The 16,206-nt window shown below is 39.9% G+C and overlaps 1 protein-coding gene across 1 annotated transcript in view; it reads left to right on the top strand.

The window, feature by feature from the left end:
- Positions 1 to 16,206, top strand: part of LOC149774186 (elongation factor G, mitochondrial-like) — a 77,344-nt gene that overhangs the window by 30,926 nt on the left and 30,212 nt on the right. Inside the window, exons 12-15 of the mRNA XM_089945688.1 lie at positions 2,826 to 3,020; positions 4,765 to 4,847; positions 6,485 to 6,554; positions 6,974 to 7,066. Of these exons, the coding sequence (XP_089801814.1) occupies positions 2,826 to 3,020; positions 4,765 to 4,847; positions 6,485 to 6,554; positions 6,974 to 7,066 (441 nt within the window). The remainder of the gene's footprint in view (positions 1 to 2,825; positions 3,021 to 4,764; positions 4,848 to 6,484; positions 6,555 to 6,973; positions 7,067 to 16,206) is intronic.

The raw sequence follows: 16,206 nt of genomic DNA, 5'->3' as shown, positions 1-16,206 counted from the left end.
CTCACTCATTTAAACACTACAGCCCTCACTCATTTAAACACTACAGCCATCACTCATTTAAACTCAACAGCCCTCACTCATTTAAACACTACAGCCCTCACTAATTTAAACTCTACAGCCCTCACTCATTTAAACTCTACAGCCCTCACTCATTTAAACATTACAGCCCTCACTCATTTAAACACTACAGCCCTCACTCATTTAAACACTACAGCCCTCACTAATTTAAACACTACAGCCCTCACTAATTTAAACTCTACAGCCCTCACTCATTTAAACACTACATTCCTCACTCATTTAAACACTACAGCCCTCACTAATTTAAACACTACAGCCATCACTCATTTAAACACTACAGCCCTCACTCATTTAAACACTACAGCCCTCACTAATTTAAAATCTACAGCCCTTATTTAAACACTACAGCCATCACTAATTTAAACACTACAGCCCTCACTCATTTAAACACTACAGCCATCACTCATTTAAACTCTACAGCCCTCACTCTTTTAAACACTACAGCCCTCACTAATTTAAACTCTACAGCCCTCACTCATTTAAACACTACAGCCCTCACTCATTTAAACACTACAGCCATCACTCATTTAAACTCTACAGCCCTCACTCATTTAAACACTACAGCCCTCACTAATTTAAACTCTACAGCCCTCACTCGTTTAAACTCTACAGCCCTCACTCATTTAAACACTACAGCCCTCACTCATTTAAACACTACAGCCCTCACTAATTTAAACACTACAGCCCTCACTAATTTAAACTCTACAGCCCTCACTCATTTAAACACTACATTCCTCACTCATTTAAACACTACAGCCCTCACTAATTTAAACTCTACAGCCCTCACTCATTTAAACACTACAGTCCTCACTCACACTCATTTAAACACTACAGCCCTCACTAATTTAAACTCTACAGCCCTCTCTCATTTAAACACTACAGCCCTCACTTACACTCATTTAAACACTATAGCCCTCACTAATTTTAAAATCTTGGTCACTTATTATCTGGATTGGCAATATATTGTCATACTGCATGTACAGTATAGTATATTTTGATAAAGAAGATATAAAATACACACACACACACACAGAGTTGTTTGATGTGAACAGTTTATTATTGTATGACTGTTACAGTCAAACACTTCATTATAAAGCTTTGCAATTTGGTCTTTTTTATTATCAATCCTTGTTTTTATCTCTTTTCTGTCACCATAATCACCACACCCAACTCCCACCACAGCCCCACTATTACGTCCCAAGGTTTTCCTGTAAAATTACATGTCAAAAATACTTCATGGGCTGATACAGTCTAAAAAGAGGAAGTTCACCAGAAAAGTGTGGTGAACTCAGTCACATGTTACGTAAGTTGTCAAAACACAACCAATTTAGAAGCCTTATGATACCTATATGAAGTATATACTTTTTACACAGATTTAACAGACTTATTTGCCTTAATAGGCTTAGTATATGTGTATAATGGCTACAGTCCAAAACAATTACACTTCTTAGCAGCAGGTTACAATTGTTATGGCAGGTTCTTGTTTTCCACTACACAGTGATGTTGGCAGCGGATATAGGAATAGATTCTGTTTATCTATTCACCCATCTGTCAGTCCATCTCTGCATCACTTTCATTGCTGATGTTGAACTCTAGCATCATTCAAGATATCTCAGTCTCTTTAGTGGGTAATTAAAGATGACTTAAAGGTGTTTCTAACTTTTTCATTTTACTTACATACTCCTTAAATGGTCCTTTTGTGTTCTCGATCAAATACATTCACCCAGGTAGGTTTTCTCGAAGAAAAATATTTACTTAAAAATTTGCTTTTCCTTATATTCAAAATATGCTATGTCCATCAAATATTTGAACACTTCAGTATTGTCTACTCTTGCGGTTAAATATTTATCATATAAGTAGGAATTATATGAACTTACAATAAACCATATTCCTTTTTTAGTATGTGACTCAAAGTTTTCCATGGAAGAAGATGTAAAATTTATTGGCATCTCCAGCATATTACCCCTCAGCTGTGAGCTGAGTGTACCATGATGAAGCAAGACATAAGCATCTGCCATCATGCCAGTCACCCAAAGTCACCTAGGCATATGTTCTCATTTATTTCAAACAGTCTACATAAATAATCTGAGACTGAACTTTGAACTGCAACTGAATGTTAATGACTTGTTCCCAGATGCTACTCTTTTTTCTTATACTTTCTCAGTATGTGTGATAACATCGAGTTTTAGCACAGCATTTCTGTTAGCATTCCTTTCTCATTGATGTCATAAGCCAAGCTATTTTTTAGATGTGGGTAATTCTAGTGGGCAGGAATTGGCTATTTTTAGATGTCCTATCAGTGCACTACCAAATACAGTCTTTTATTGTTATTGTTGTTGGGTTTAATGCCATGTTTCAGCACAAGATAGGCTATGCATGGCAGCCAGTATAACTGGTGAAGGAAGAACCCAAGAAAACCCTGGGAATAACCACCAACCCACAAGAAGCTACTGGCAAGCTTTCTCACATACCCCCATTATATCAGCCTGAGACTCGAACCCATGCAAACAGGTGAGATGGCAGTGATCTGGAATGGTGAGTGCTTTAGACCACTTGGTCACTTTGGGCCCCACAGTTTTTTGTTAGCATGAAATGTTCTACTGATGTTTTTTTTGCGGAATGTGCTTCTTGGTTGTAACACACTTCCAAGTTCATGTGATACATGCAAGAACTTGTTCCCCGTATACATTTGTATCAAACTAATTACCATAAATAATGAAATCACTGAATCATTTCCACTACCACAGGAATCCATGTATGTCCCAGATCCAGTAATTTCCATGTCCATTAAGCCAGCCAACAACAAGGACATTGATAATTTCTCCAAAGGGATATCCAGGTTCACCAAAGAGGATCCCACTTTCCATGTCCTGTATGACCCAGACAACAAAGAGAGTATTGCATCTGGAATGGGAGAGCTCCATCTGGATATCTATGCACAGGTATGGCCTCTGGGTAGCTACAGTTAGGTCACACTTTTCATTTCCCCTATTCTCGATTCATGAACAGGTATGGCCTTGGGTTAGCTACAGTTACTTTCTTTTTCCCTATTCTCAATTGATGAACAGGCAGCAGTTTTTAACTTTTTTTGGCTGTGACCCAGATTAGGTTTGTCATGTAACCCATCAAATGCTAATAACAACGTTGATATGCAATTTCAAATTATGGAAGTTGATCTTGGCAACCCACTCAAAACATAATGACTCCTCAGTTTTGGGTCATGTCCCATAGGTTAAGAACCAATGGCTTTAAGGAAGTCAATACTCCTAAAAAATACATGAATAGCAACCTCTGGCATTTACATTTAAACAGATCACAGGAAGATTAAGGTAGATGTATACTTTTAAATGGCACTCCTGGGCAAATTTTTTATGTTTTCTCTCATAAAAAGGCAAAATTTGCCAAACTTGACAGACATGATTTTTATTATGCAAATTAGTTTTTGTTTCTGTTTGTTTTAATAACAAAGACATTAAACTCTTTATAATTCCAACAAATTGGGAGCTTAGTGCCTTTCCCAAGGACACACACCAAAGCAGTTAACTTGTGCTGGGCAGAAAATTGAACCTGCAACACCTGATTACGAGTGAGATAGCTGAGCTACACAGCTCCCAATGGACAGTGATGATGTTTGCTGGTGATTAAATTGAAATTTCTGAAACTTTATTAAGCTTATTTAAATTCTAGTTATTATAAAATAAATGTAAACGATCAGATTTAAAAAAGTTCCTGCTTACTGAGGAATAATCACAGAATGAGAAAACTTTTTTATTTTTTTTATTAATGTATGCTGTTTTCTGCTCACAAAGACATGATTAGGTTATTTTAAAACCTTGTTGTTTTGAAGACTTTTTGATCCACTATGCAAAACTTGTATATATGTGTCACTTAGGTTTATACAGACATATTTTATCACTAGAAGATGTTGTAGCAGCAGAATTTTCTAGGTAAGGAAATCATAACTGAAATAAAAACAGAGACATACTTAAATACAAGTTAAAGAGTATGTTGGACGAGGTTTCCTAGGAACTGTCAGATTCAAGGGATGTAACTGATTTCGGTCCACATTAATACAGGCAATTTAGAGTAATTATCCTTGATGGGTTTGTGCTGCAACACATAAAGATGATATGGTCACATGGACAGGATTAATACCATTTCAGCTTTGAATGCCTCATTGTTTGCCATACATGTGAATTTTTCATGGTTTTCTTTCTTTCCTAAGTTTTTTTACAGTAAGTTTTCAGCTATTCAAATTCATTTTGTCTGATTAATGCAACATGTGTATATTGATTTTGCAAGGACATTATTATCCCAAGTTCTTCACAAAAGAGTTTGTGGTTCACTGATCTGTTTTAAACTTTGTACTCATGTTTGTATATTCATCTGTACACAGTGGTCAAGATATGAGCTAGACATGGATGCTCATTTCTCAGAATAATTGCAAAAGTTGTATGATTGTTGAAGGTATTGTAGTAAGGAATAAGAAAACTAATTAATATTATGGCATTTGCATCAACCCTTGAAATGTTTCTGTTTTTAAATAGTTTACTAATTAAAAGATATGAACACTGAAGAATTATGCATTATATTAAACAGTTTATTATTTGGACTGATTTTGTAAAGTATATATTTATCCTGCATATAATACATGTCGAGGAATCATACCATTTTTTCCTATTACAGAGGCTTGAGAGAGAATACAATGCCAAGGTCATATTAGGAAAACCAAAGGTTTCATTCAGAGAAACTCTCTTGCATCCTTGCGAGTAAGTATTTTTGGCTTGGAGTAATTTCAATCCCATAGTGGTATTCCATTCTTTTTATTTTTACTAAAGCATGAACAAGGCCATATTAATTTGGTGGTTAAAAGATCAAAGGTCATGGTCATTGTTTCTCAAAGAAAAACAGGTTTTGCAGAACAACGATTATTATAGAGTGAGTTCCTGGGCCAGGCTTTTTGGAGGGCTTACACTTAAGAGAAGTTTTGTTTAAAAAATCTAGTTCCTACACAAAGAACCACTAAACATGGGGCTGGCATATAACATGCTGTTCATTGTATTGTTGTTTAAAGTGTGTAGAAGATTTACATTATTTGGCATTATTATATAAATCTCCTTCCTCTTGTCACTCATACTATCAATATGGGTCTGTTGTGAATTTGTATTATGCTACATACCCAGGAACAATGGCACTGTCCCATGATATTAAAATATGTCATTTGTCCTAAATGATTTAATCTAATAGTATTTAACAGCATAGACCCAGATCAGTCCTGACATAATGGGACAGCAGATCAAGGTCTATTAATTTGGCTTGAAGTCAGAAGTAGAATAAAATCCCATGGACCCAGAACATTTCATTCATTATGTGAAAGCAGATCAGGGTAAATGCATGTGGCATGAACCAGAAGTTGAGCAAACAACATTATCCTAGTTTTTATGTGCATGATGAGACAGCAGATCGGGGTCTCTGCAGATGGTTTCAAATCTGAAGTAGAGCAATCAGTATAGACCACCATCTGTTGTTGTACAATGGGATGGCAGATCAGGGCCTATGCAGATGGTTTCAACTTTGAAGTAGAGCAAGCAGTATAGACCACCATCTGCAGTTGTATGATGGGATGGCAGATCAGGGTCTATGCAGATGATTTGAAATCTGAAGTAGAAGAAATAACATAGACCCTGGTCTGCAGTTGTAGAATGTGATAGCAGATCAAGGTCTGTCCTTTTTCATTAGGGTTTTTACCTAATATTCTAGTAACCAGGATTTGACACAAAAGTATGTACGTTTCCACTTGACCAAGGAAAAAAGGACTTGAAGCATAAAATATACAATAGTATTGAATACTTGTACACAATTTAAAAGTCACTTGACACAAAACTTGCACAGTATAATACACCCAAATTTACTTCTACCTAAGTATGTCACTGCATGTTTCCATTTTAAAGACAAATTCTTTGAGTTTGATTTGCTGTGTTTAATTGGTATATTTTCAAAGTTAAAAACAAACAACAAGCCAGAATGCTTGGCTTTTCCCACAAAACTTCAATCTATAAATGATTGCCACTAACAATATGAAATTTGTAAAAGTAGGTTGAGTGTTTACTTTCAGATTATATTTTGAGTTTGATGTTATGAAACTTCAAAATCTTACAACCAAAACATTTCAAATTTGTCAGTATTTCATCTTCAATAGTACAAAAAGGTCTTATTATTTAAAAACCTATATTTTACAGAAAACTTTTCTGTTTGGAAGTTGAACAGAAAACTGTTTTATTTGAAGTTAAACTTTACAGGTATGTATGATAGTAATGGGAGTGGTTTGCACGGGATAAAAATCAAGACAGACTGTACACTGATCGTAATTTTGTGTCTGAATGCAGTTAATATTTATGTATTTCAGGTTTGATTATCTCCATAAAAAACAGACTGGAGGACGAGGAGAATTTGGACGAGTCATAGGTGTAATGGAGGTAAGGCTTTATTATTTGTAACTTTATTCATCTATTGCTATCACTGTCAGGTCAGTCAGATGTTGCATATTTGTTAAGTTCCATGAACTTCCAACTAATTATGGCAGGCTGTGTAATAGTTATTTCTCATACTGCATCAAAATGATAAAGCTGCCAATGTGTTAAAAGTGCAGTTAAAAACTAACCAACCAAAAAGCATTACACAATCATACCATAACAGTTCATAAAGGTTTGTCAGAGATTGAGCATGGTCATTGTTCAGCCTGCAGTTGACACTCTAGCACATTTGGTGAACTAATAGTTTACGTCTTGGATCATTCATTCTGATCTTTTAAATTTGTATTGTTTAAGTTGCTCATTTTGACCAGTGCACTGCATTAAAAATAATAATTGCCAAACCTTTTATGTTCTTATGACAGCCACTGCCACCTGAAGAGAACACAAAGCTGCTATTTGTAGATGAAACGACAGGTACAAATATTCCCAAAAATTTTATTCCAGCAATTGAAAAAGTAAGTATACTTCAATACATGTGTTTTTATTGTCATTAAAGTTAAGGAGTCTGTATATTGTAGAATTTTGACATTTTTAAGTATTATGAGCAAAACCTTATAGTTTGAGCTTTTCATTGATTTGAGTTTACCACGTTGCAGGCAAGAGAAGGCACTGTGCTAAAACTTGTATTCGTTCAAGTAATCCTAAGGGCTATTCCATTTAAACATACCACTACCCCGCGGACGGCAAAATAAAAAAACTTCCATGCATGGTTATCAATAAACAATAATCACTTCTGTGCCATGTCATATCAAAAAAAAAAACGCTTCTATCGGTGGTGCCTATTTTATTTTAATAATATGTTTCTATAATGCCACCGTTGTGTTTGTTTTCTCTTCTGGGCCCCCCCCCCTTAACAAAAATAACGTCATTGTGGATTACTCATCGTAATTTGCGGGATTACGGGGAAAATAAAAACTAAATCGGTAATTTCCCGATGAATTGTAACTGAAACAATGGGAACTTGGATATCTGTAAGTCTTCGGATGTAGCCATATATGGTAAGGATGCTGCAGCCGAATATTTAGAACATGACATAAAATGGCGACAAAAATACAATGCATCATGTGGTCCGTCGAAGATGTGGGGATATGGCTGACTTTTAGAGGTGAGAACTTGACGATAGACAGACACAAGGTTGAGACATTCTTCAGCCTCAGAATTAAGTTTGAAAATCGTACATTTGAAACTCCGCAAACTTGGAAAAAGTCCCCTTCTCTTAGCTTCCATTTGATTGGTTAGAACTATTTGTATGACAAGTACGTGCTTCCGAAAAAAAACATGACCTTGAAATAAACCGGATTGCGCACTTTCTCACGCGACTTCACGTGACCTTTTAAGCTAAACTGCACGTAACATAATAAATTTGGTACCTATGTTTTGCTCTGACATGCATTTGACTTTGTATGCATGCTAAAACTTTGATGTACTGTTATACATTTATGGAATGCCAGGCCATTTTCCCCATGCTATAGCTCGACATGGCCATGATCGCACCTACTTAATATGCAAGTGCACTGCACAGATTGGAATGCTGTCTTCTCATTGGTTGACTGAAAATGAGGTACTGAACCTAGATATAAACTGATTTTCAGTTGACTATAACGGGGACAGTATTCCATTTTTTGCATTGCACTAGCATATTAAATGGGCGTTATCATGGTCATGTCAAGCGATAGCGTGGGAAGATGGTGGCATTCCGTAAATTTATAAATACTACGTAAAAGTTTTAGTAGGAGTATGAAGTCGAATGCCTGAGCGAAACATTGCTACCAAATTTATTACGCTACACGCAGTTTAGCTTAAAATATCAGCGTTGATTCTTCAATAGTTAGTAGCAACAGGGGACGCCGCTAGAGGGCACTGGCGATCAAGATTAAAGTTTTCTCAAAATGTCAACCTCATTACACCCAGTACTTTCTCCGCTTTAATATGTAAAAAGCCGACATTATTACATCCGAATGTATTCATGGTTGAAAGGTCAAATGTCTATATTTAGCATATATGACATTGTGAAAGGTCAAATGTCTATATATAGCGTATGTGACATTGGGCCATTTCTACAACATATTCAGCGGGGGGGAAAAAACGATAAACGAATTTTTCAAAACGCTGGAAAACTAAATAAACGACCATATACGCTCACCTACGCCTATATTTGCGGAAAACCCACGAATTACGACCTTTTCAAAGGTCACCCATGCCAGCAAGAATGGTAACTCTTCCCGGCACATGGGTACATACAGAATGTAAATAATGACAACAATACAACATAATTTGGGTTCAAAAACACACAAAAACGATTGTATGAAAAGGTAGATGTTTATACAAAGGAATCGGATTATACAGACGTACTATCATGCATTATGCCAAACTTATTACAAAATATTTGTACAACTTTTGTTGTGTAATACATTTTCGACGTTAGAGACTCGACGGGTATCAATCACTGACTCAGTGATACTAGACGTATTGATAACATGTATGTGATTGTGATCACTGAGATAATATCAATGTCAGGTCATCTGTTCTAGGTAGGATTTTTATCTAGAGACACTGGTGTTACAATTAAAATGTTCATGTTTAGTAAGGACAGAAAAGAGGTACAAGTTCAAATATTTTTCAGAATTTTGAAGAATGAAAACAAATTCATAAAAAATTTTCATGCCATTATTTTGTGAATATCAATATGAATATTGCTATCATAAGCCAAGGAATAGAGAATCAATCTGTAGTATTTCTCCATTTAAACAAATACATAATCATAAACGTTTCTTGAGAACCAACTTAGTGCCAGTTTCTTCTCTATCTCTGACACCACAGTTGTCTTTACTTCACGAACTATGTAATATTGCTCAAAACAAGGGTCAGAATTATTATGAAAATATGCAAATTTAGGACATCCAAAATTTAATGTTGCACCATCCAAGAACACTATAATGAATATGCGCTATTGGTTTTAAGAGTAACACAATTTCTCCTTCAAATACGTTCCCCGATCACATTAACATTAGGGATATAAGCCTGCTACCTCTCGAATCCAGCCCTACTAAAAGACGAAAATTTGCCTTTTTGGTCTATCTCATATAGACCAAAGGGCAATAACTCTTGCCCCTTACCTCCCCTTGCCACCGCCAGGTGTCACTAGTTTTTAAGCTTCACTTGTATGGATAATACGTACATTATACCTCCAAACAATCCAAGCCATCTTAGCGTTAAATTGGACCATCCGAAGTTAAATTTGGATTTATTGCGTTGGACAATCATTCTTCTACAGGTTGTATACATTATTTTAACAATTTTTCTCAAAATTGAGTGACTTTGTCACCCTTATGGATTTCGTTTACTGAAGACCATGTTACACATGCTATCTCGGAACACATGTTGTTAATTAAGAGTTAACGTGACACTGACTAATTTCGCTTACTCCGTTAGTAACGGTTGTGGTATTAGCGAATTAATAACATGCTGAATTGCTAATTTGTGCTTTGTTTTCTTTTCTTGTGTCGTTTCAGTAGAAATGTCAACCAAATGCATGAAATGCAAAAAGTTCAAAGCAAAAGAAGACAACCATGACTCTTGTATTGTATGTACCAAGTGTACATCATCTATACCATGCAGCGTGTGTAATATTTGGACAGAGCAAACGTGGGCTGATGTAGTCCAGAAGGCAGCAAAAGGGAGGGATAGACGGAATAAGTCGAAGAAAGATAGCATTGATGTCCTCAGTATACATCCGAAGACAACCTCCATTGCGAGCCTTGTGGGGGACGTTGGAGTCCCCCCTCCACCTAAAGTTCGTCGTTTGCAACCGTCAGCCACAGTAACATCAGCGGCAATGGAGAAAAATAATGTTGACAGGGTACAACAGTCCAACTTTGAACAGATGCGTCATTTGGTCCAGGAAATGATGACGCAGCTATTGACATCTGGCCAGATATTACCCTTATTTCCCTCGCTCGCTTCCACAGCTTTTCTGACTCTTTGGGGGAATGTTCCCCCAATTTTAGGCTGCCCAGTGGGCGTAAGTCCCCCCACATGTCCGAGCATGGCCTTCGGGCCTGTAAGACAGGACGCATAGGTTTTTTTTTTCGGATCCATTTCTTTATACAACCTCTACGTCACCGGCTGTCCAACTGTCCCAGCATAGGGACCCTATTGGTAAAACGATCCGACCAAACATGACTTACGGGGATTTTAGTGATAAATCCATCCGTCAACCTGTACCGCTGGCAACATACCAATACTATGGCGGAGATTTAGTGAGAAATCTGTCCGTCCAGCCAGGTCATTGGAGCAGCCGGTACCGGTGATAGCAGGACCGTCGCCAACATTCAGACCGACCACAAGCCAGACAAACCAGCCGGCAGGGCTGGCCGTCCATCTGTTCATGGCTTATCCACAAGGGAGAGTTAGTAACAGTGTTAAGGATGACGGAATCACGTCATCTATGACACCTGGTATGCTCTATCCAGAAATGCAAGCTATTACAGAACACGACTCGGCACACAGTGAGGGTGACGAAGCTCCTGCAAATCAGCCGTACACAGATCCAACCATGGAACGGACTGAGTTTGGCTTCAAGGCGGCAGTGGAAGAAATTTATAGGGTGTTGGCAATTTCAGAATGCCCTCCACCTCCTACCGCCACTCAAGACTACAAAGTTAAGGCATCTGTAGATCTTCATGGGGAGGAAGAGACGCCGTCCTTCCGGCTCCTTCCCCAGTCGGCAAAAATTAAGGAGATCAATTATCGTCTATCAGGACGAATATGTGATCCGGAGAATGCTAAAGCATTCATTTCAGAAAGCCAGATACCAGCGACGTTCTCGGGTCGCTGGTACAAAACTCATTCAGACGCCTTCAGTACGGATCTTCCGGCCCTGGACAAAAATATGGCAGCAGTTCACATGTCCACTCCACTGTTTTACAAAGTGGACAAAAATGTGTTCCATGCCACGTCAAAGCTAGTCCGGAACGTAGTCGCTACGTCTTCAATGTTAGACTTGGCTTCATTAGCCATTTTCCGACTCGCAGAAAAATCCGAGTGACCACGCTTGGGAAGCGACAGCCCGGATTACCGAGTTATTAACAGGGCAGCTCACCATTCCATGGCTAATGCGTTGACTGCTTCTGCCAACTTAGACCTGATACGACGTGTTGCATGTCTGCTGTCCACGTCGCTCAAGCCCCATCATATTCTGGCTTTACGGATGACTCCGTTTGGGTCGCCTTTACTCTTTGGAGGAAAAATTGAGGAAGTTCGGAAGCAGGCAGCTCAGGAACTGCCCCTCCAACTCGCCACCCAGCCCTCGCAGGCGTTTAGAAAAAATCAGCCCCTTCCACAGCGGAGGGATGATTGGCGGACCAGGGACAAGAGATCCTTACAGTCAAATGTGCAGTATAGATCCCAATCCAATGCCAGGAGACAACAGTCTAATCAAGCTAGGAGGCAACCATACAGAGGCGGTAAGAAACAAAGTTTCTCCGTCTTCAAGCCTCCTAACTCTAAAAATTGACACACCCTCTCCACCACCTGCGGACAGCCTACCTGTGGGCGGCCGCCTTCTGCAATTTCAGAACCACTGGACCACCTTTTTTTCCTCAGAACGATTGGGTGACCCAGGTCATTTCGGAGGGACTTCAGATTTCATTTATCCAACCCCCTCCCCTGTCCTCCTCTCCCCTCTTCACGGACGTACTGTCCGATCGGGAGAAGGATACCTTTCTACAAAAGGAGATACAGTCGCTCATAGACAAACGGGCGGTTGTGAAAAACCCGCAATCACTGGGGTTTTATTCCAGGCTGTTTCTTATCCAGAAGGCAAACGGCAAGTTGAGGCCGATCATCGACCTGAGCCGCCTCAACCGATACATTTTACCACCAAAATTCAAGATGGAAACGGCGAGATCAATCCATCTTTCCATCCGGCAGGACGAGTATGCCGTCAGTCTAGATATGACCGACGCATATTTTCACGTCCCTATCCACCCCGCGTCACGGAAATTTCTCAGATTCGCTTACCGCGACGCGGTTTATCAGTTCCAGGTCCTACCCTTTGGCCTCAACATCAGCCCTTGGGCTTTTACCAAGGTTATGGATTGCGTCGTCACCCTGTTCCGCTCCACTTCATCTACAGGGACGGCAGTGTACTTGGACGACATCCTCCAGAAACTTATGGTAAGTTCTATTCTGCTTAAAGGCAGAAACGATCTTTTAGCACTTTTAGATCATCTAGGCTTTCTCTTGAACTGGAAAAAGTCCAATCTCCATCCATCTCAGCGTTTTGTCCATCTGGGTAGGGAGTTTCTCACCGATCTGAATCTGGTACGGCTTCCTCGCGCTCGCGTAATCCGGATTGTCGAACTCATCGAGTCCATTTCCAACAGGACGTGGATTTCAGCGAGAGAATTCTTGCAACTCCTCGGATTATTCAATGCAGCAGTGGACTTGATCCCACTTGGCCATCTTTTTATGCGTCCCTTACAAATGACGTTACTGGCACAATGACGCCCCTTTTCAAGTCCCCTCAATCAAACAGTAATGATCACGCCCAAGATACGATCATTCCTGAGTCAGTGGCACAACCCAGGTTGGCTGTCCACGGGGATTCCTCTGGAGATGCCCCAAGCGGAGATAACGGTATGTACCGATGCCAGTACCTACGGCTGGGGTGCCCACCTGTTGCCGGACTTCACTACAGTCAGCGGCACATGGGAGCCAGGGGAGAGGCCTCTCCACATCAACCTTTTAGAAATGAGGGCTGTCATCAATGCCTTTCATTTCTGGAAGGATCAACTCTCAGGAAAAACTGTCCTCATTATGTCAGACAACTCTGTGGTGGTGACTTACCTCCTCAAACAAGGGGGCACCAAGTCACCAGACCTGTGCATTCTGATCTGGCAGTTTCTACGTTGGTGCGACAACCTCCACATCAGCGTACAAATCAGACACATTCCCCGCAGACTCAGTGTCTTGGCCAACATTCTATCCAGGAAAGGTCAAGTCATTCACACGGAATGGTCACTCCATCAGTCAGTCTTTCTTCGGATTTGCACACTTTGGGGGCGTCTGATGATCAATCTTTTTGCGACAAGGTAGAATCGCAAGTTGCCCACCTTCGTTTCTCCGGTTCCAGACGCAGAGGCTTGGGCTGTGGACGCTCTGTCAATCAGCTGGGAGTGGTTGTGGGCATTCGTCTACCCTCCCACGGTTTTGGTACCAAAAAATAATCCAGAGGGTAAGGGGTCAGAACTGTTGGATGATTCTGATTGCCCCTCTCAGATGGAACAAGTCCTGGGTTACCGATCTACTCGATCTAGCGATAGATCTACCCAGGAAGATTCCAACCAGCCCAAATCTTCTCAAACAACCGCGGTCACGTGTGTTCCACCCCTGCCCGGACCGTCTTCTTCTTCACGCTTGGCTCTTGTCGGGGCAGCCTTGTGAGACAAACAATTTAAACCTTCGATTGTGGACAGAATCTCAAGAGCAAGAAGGCCCTCCACTCTGAAGGCTTATGAGGGAAAGTGGCGTGTTTTCAGGGACTGATGCCATATCAATAACATCGTCCCTTTGAGTGTCTCAATCCCTCAACTGGCCGACTGTTTTCTCTGGCTTTTCGAGGAGAAACAGTTGGCCCCAATTACTATCAAAGGCTACCACTACAAGATATCAGACACATTCCACCATCATGGTAGATGTGATATTGGGCATAACAAAGATCTATCAGATCTTTTAGCCAATTTTGATTTCAATCGACCAAAATCCCTCACCCTGTTTCCAAAATGGAATCTGTCCTGGGTTTTAACATGGCTCAATTCAGACACATTTGAACCTTTAGGCCACACTTCATTATAGCTCCTATCATACAAAACATGTTTCTTGATAGCCTTAGCTTCAGCATGCAGGGTTATGCGAGTTACATGCCCTTTCCATTGACCTGAACTTTCTTCAGTTCAGATCAGATGGTTCGGTGGTCGTCCTGACGCAACCAGGCTTTGTAGCCAAAAATAGGTTACCATCCATTGGCAATCAAAGAATCGTCATTCGCTTGCTCTCTTCCATAGATAAGTCAAGAGCAGCAGCCATACAAGATCCTGTTCGTGCACTCAAGCACTATTTAAAATGCACAGAGGTGTGTCGGGACACACGTAAGCGCCTTTTTCTTCCGGTCAAAGCTGGTAAGCGGGATATCACCCCTCAAGCCCTTGCTTCATGGCTGAAGTGGGTTATACGCTCAGCGTACTCTGAGGTCTCACAAGATCAGAGTCGCCTCATGAAGATTACGGCTCATGAGATTAGAGCAATCTCGGCGAGCCTGGCATTCGAATGCAATGTTTCGATCCGAGATATAATAGAAGCTGTTGGCTGGCATGCAGAGTCAACCTTCTCCAGTTTTTATCTCAGAGATTTGGCTTCGCAGAGGCAAACCTTGAATCTGGTAGGGCCAGTGTCGGCAGCCCAGATGACCACCAGACGCATTTAAAACAATCAGCACAGCCTATGAGCTTTGCTGGATTCGCCAGTGAAATTTTGTAGGTAAGAAGATTTCAATAACTATCTTCTTAACCGTATATAGGGGTCACATATCACGTGACCCTAGGCTGTGTTGCTGATGAAATTAGGAGAACGGGTTATCGTTAAAATGGGGAATCCAGGCATCATTCCCTAGAAGGTACCCGGGGTGGAGGTAGGATACTTAGCATTCCCTCCTCCTATTACTTATTCTCCTAACGTTAATGTGATCAGGGTACGTATTTGAAGGAGAAAGCAAATTTTTAGTAAATTGTGTTTCTCCGAGAATACTTACCCGATCACATTACTTAAAAACCCTCCCAACCACCCCGCTATGCGAGCATCCTCGTATAATATATGTCGCTCAGCTTAAAAAACTAGTGACACCTGGCGGTGTCAAGGGGAGGTAAGGGGCAAGAGTTATTGCCCTTTGGTCTATATGAGATAGACCGAAAAGACAAATTTTCGTCTTTTAGCTGGATTCGAGAGGTAGCAGGCTTATATCCCTAACGTTAATGTGATCGGGTAAGTATTCTCGGAGAAACACAATTTACTAAAAATTTGCTTTCAACTTGGTATGACTCATGATTATGCTATTTCATGCAAAAATGTTAGGGGGCATGTGATAAAAAGGCACAGAAAGTCTTCAGAAGTACATGGAACATAGAAAAAGTGAATTTATTCTTGAAGCTGAATGTTCACGACACATTTATATATAACCATATGTAAAAGATATGCAACTTTCAGCATGAAATAACATGAGGTCAAGAATTTTCAAAAAGTGACCAAAGAGCAATATTAAAAATGGTGGATGGTACATGTGTTTGAATGCTTCCTGTGAATTTATTTGAAAAGCTGACACTTTTCTATGTAAGCCGGAAATGGACTGGTTCCCAGCATGTTGTTCTTATCTTATTACTCACTGTGGGTTTGCCATTGGCTGGCCAAATACAGTTTGGTACTCTCCATAAATAATGCACTGTTACTTAAATCTGCTGTGAGTTGTAAGATAAAAAACCAATTCCAGCCAGTTAATGTAAACATTCTTAGAAAAGTCATGAGTTTTGAAATATTTCCTCTA

This window comes from Sinohyriopsis cumingii, unplaced genomic scaffold (assembly GCF_028554795.1).
Source record: "Sinohyriopsis cumingii isolate HCF-2022 unplaced genomic scaffold, ASM2855479v2 utg000400l, whole genome shotgun sequence".
NCBI classification, from domain to species: Eukaryota; Metazoa; Mollusca; class Bivalvia; order Unionida; family Unionidae; genus Sinohyriopsis; species Sinohyriopsis cumingii.
This window is presented reverse-complemented; position numbering and strand designations above follow the sequence as displayed.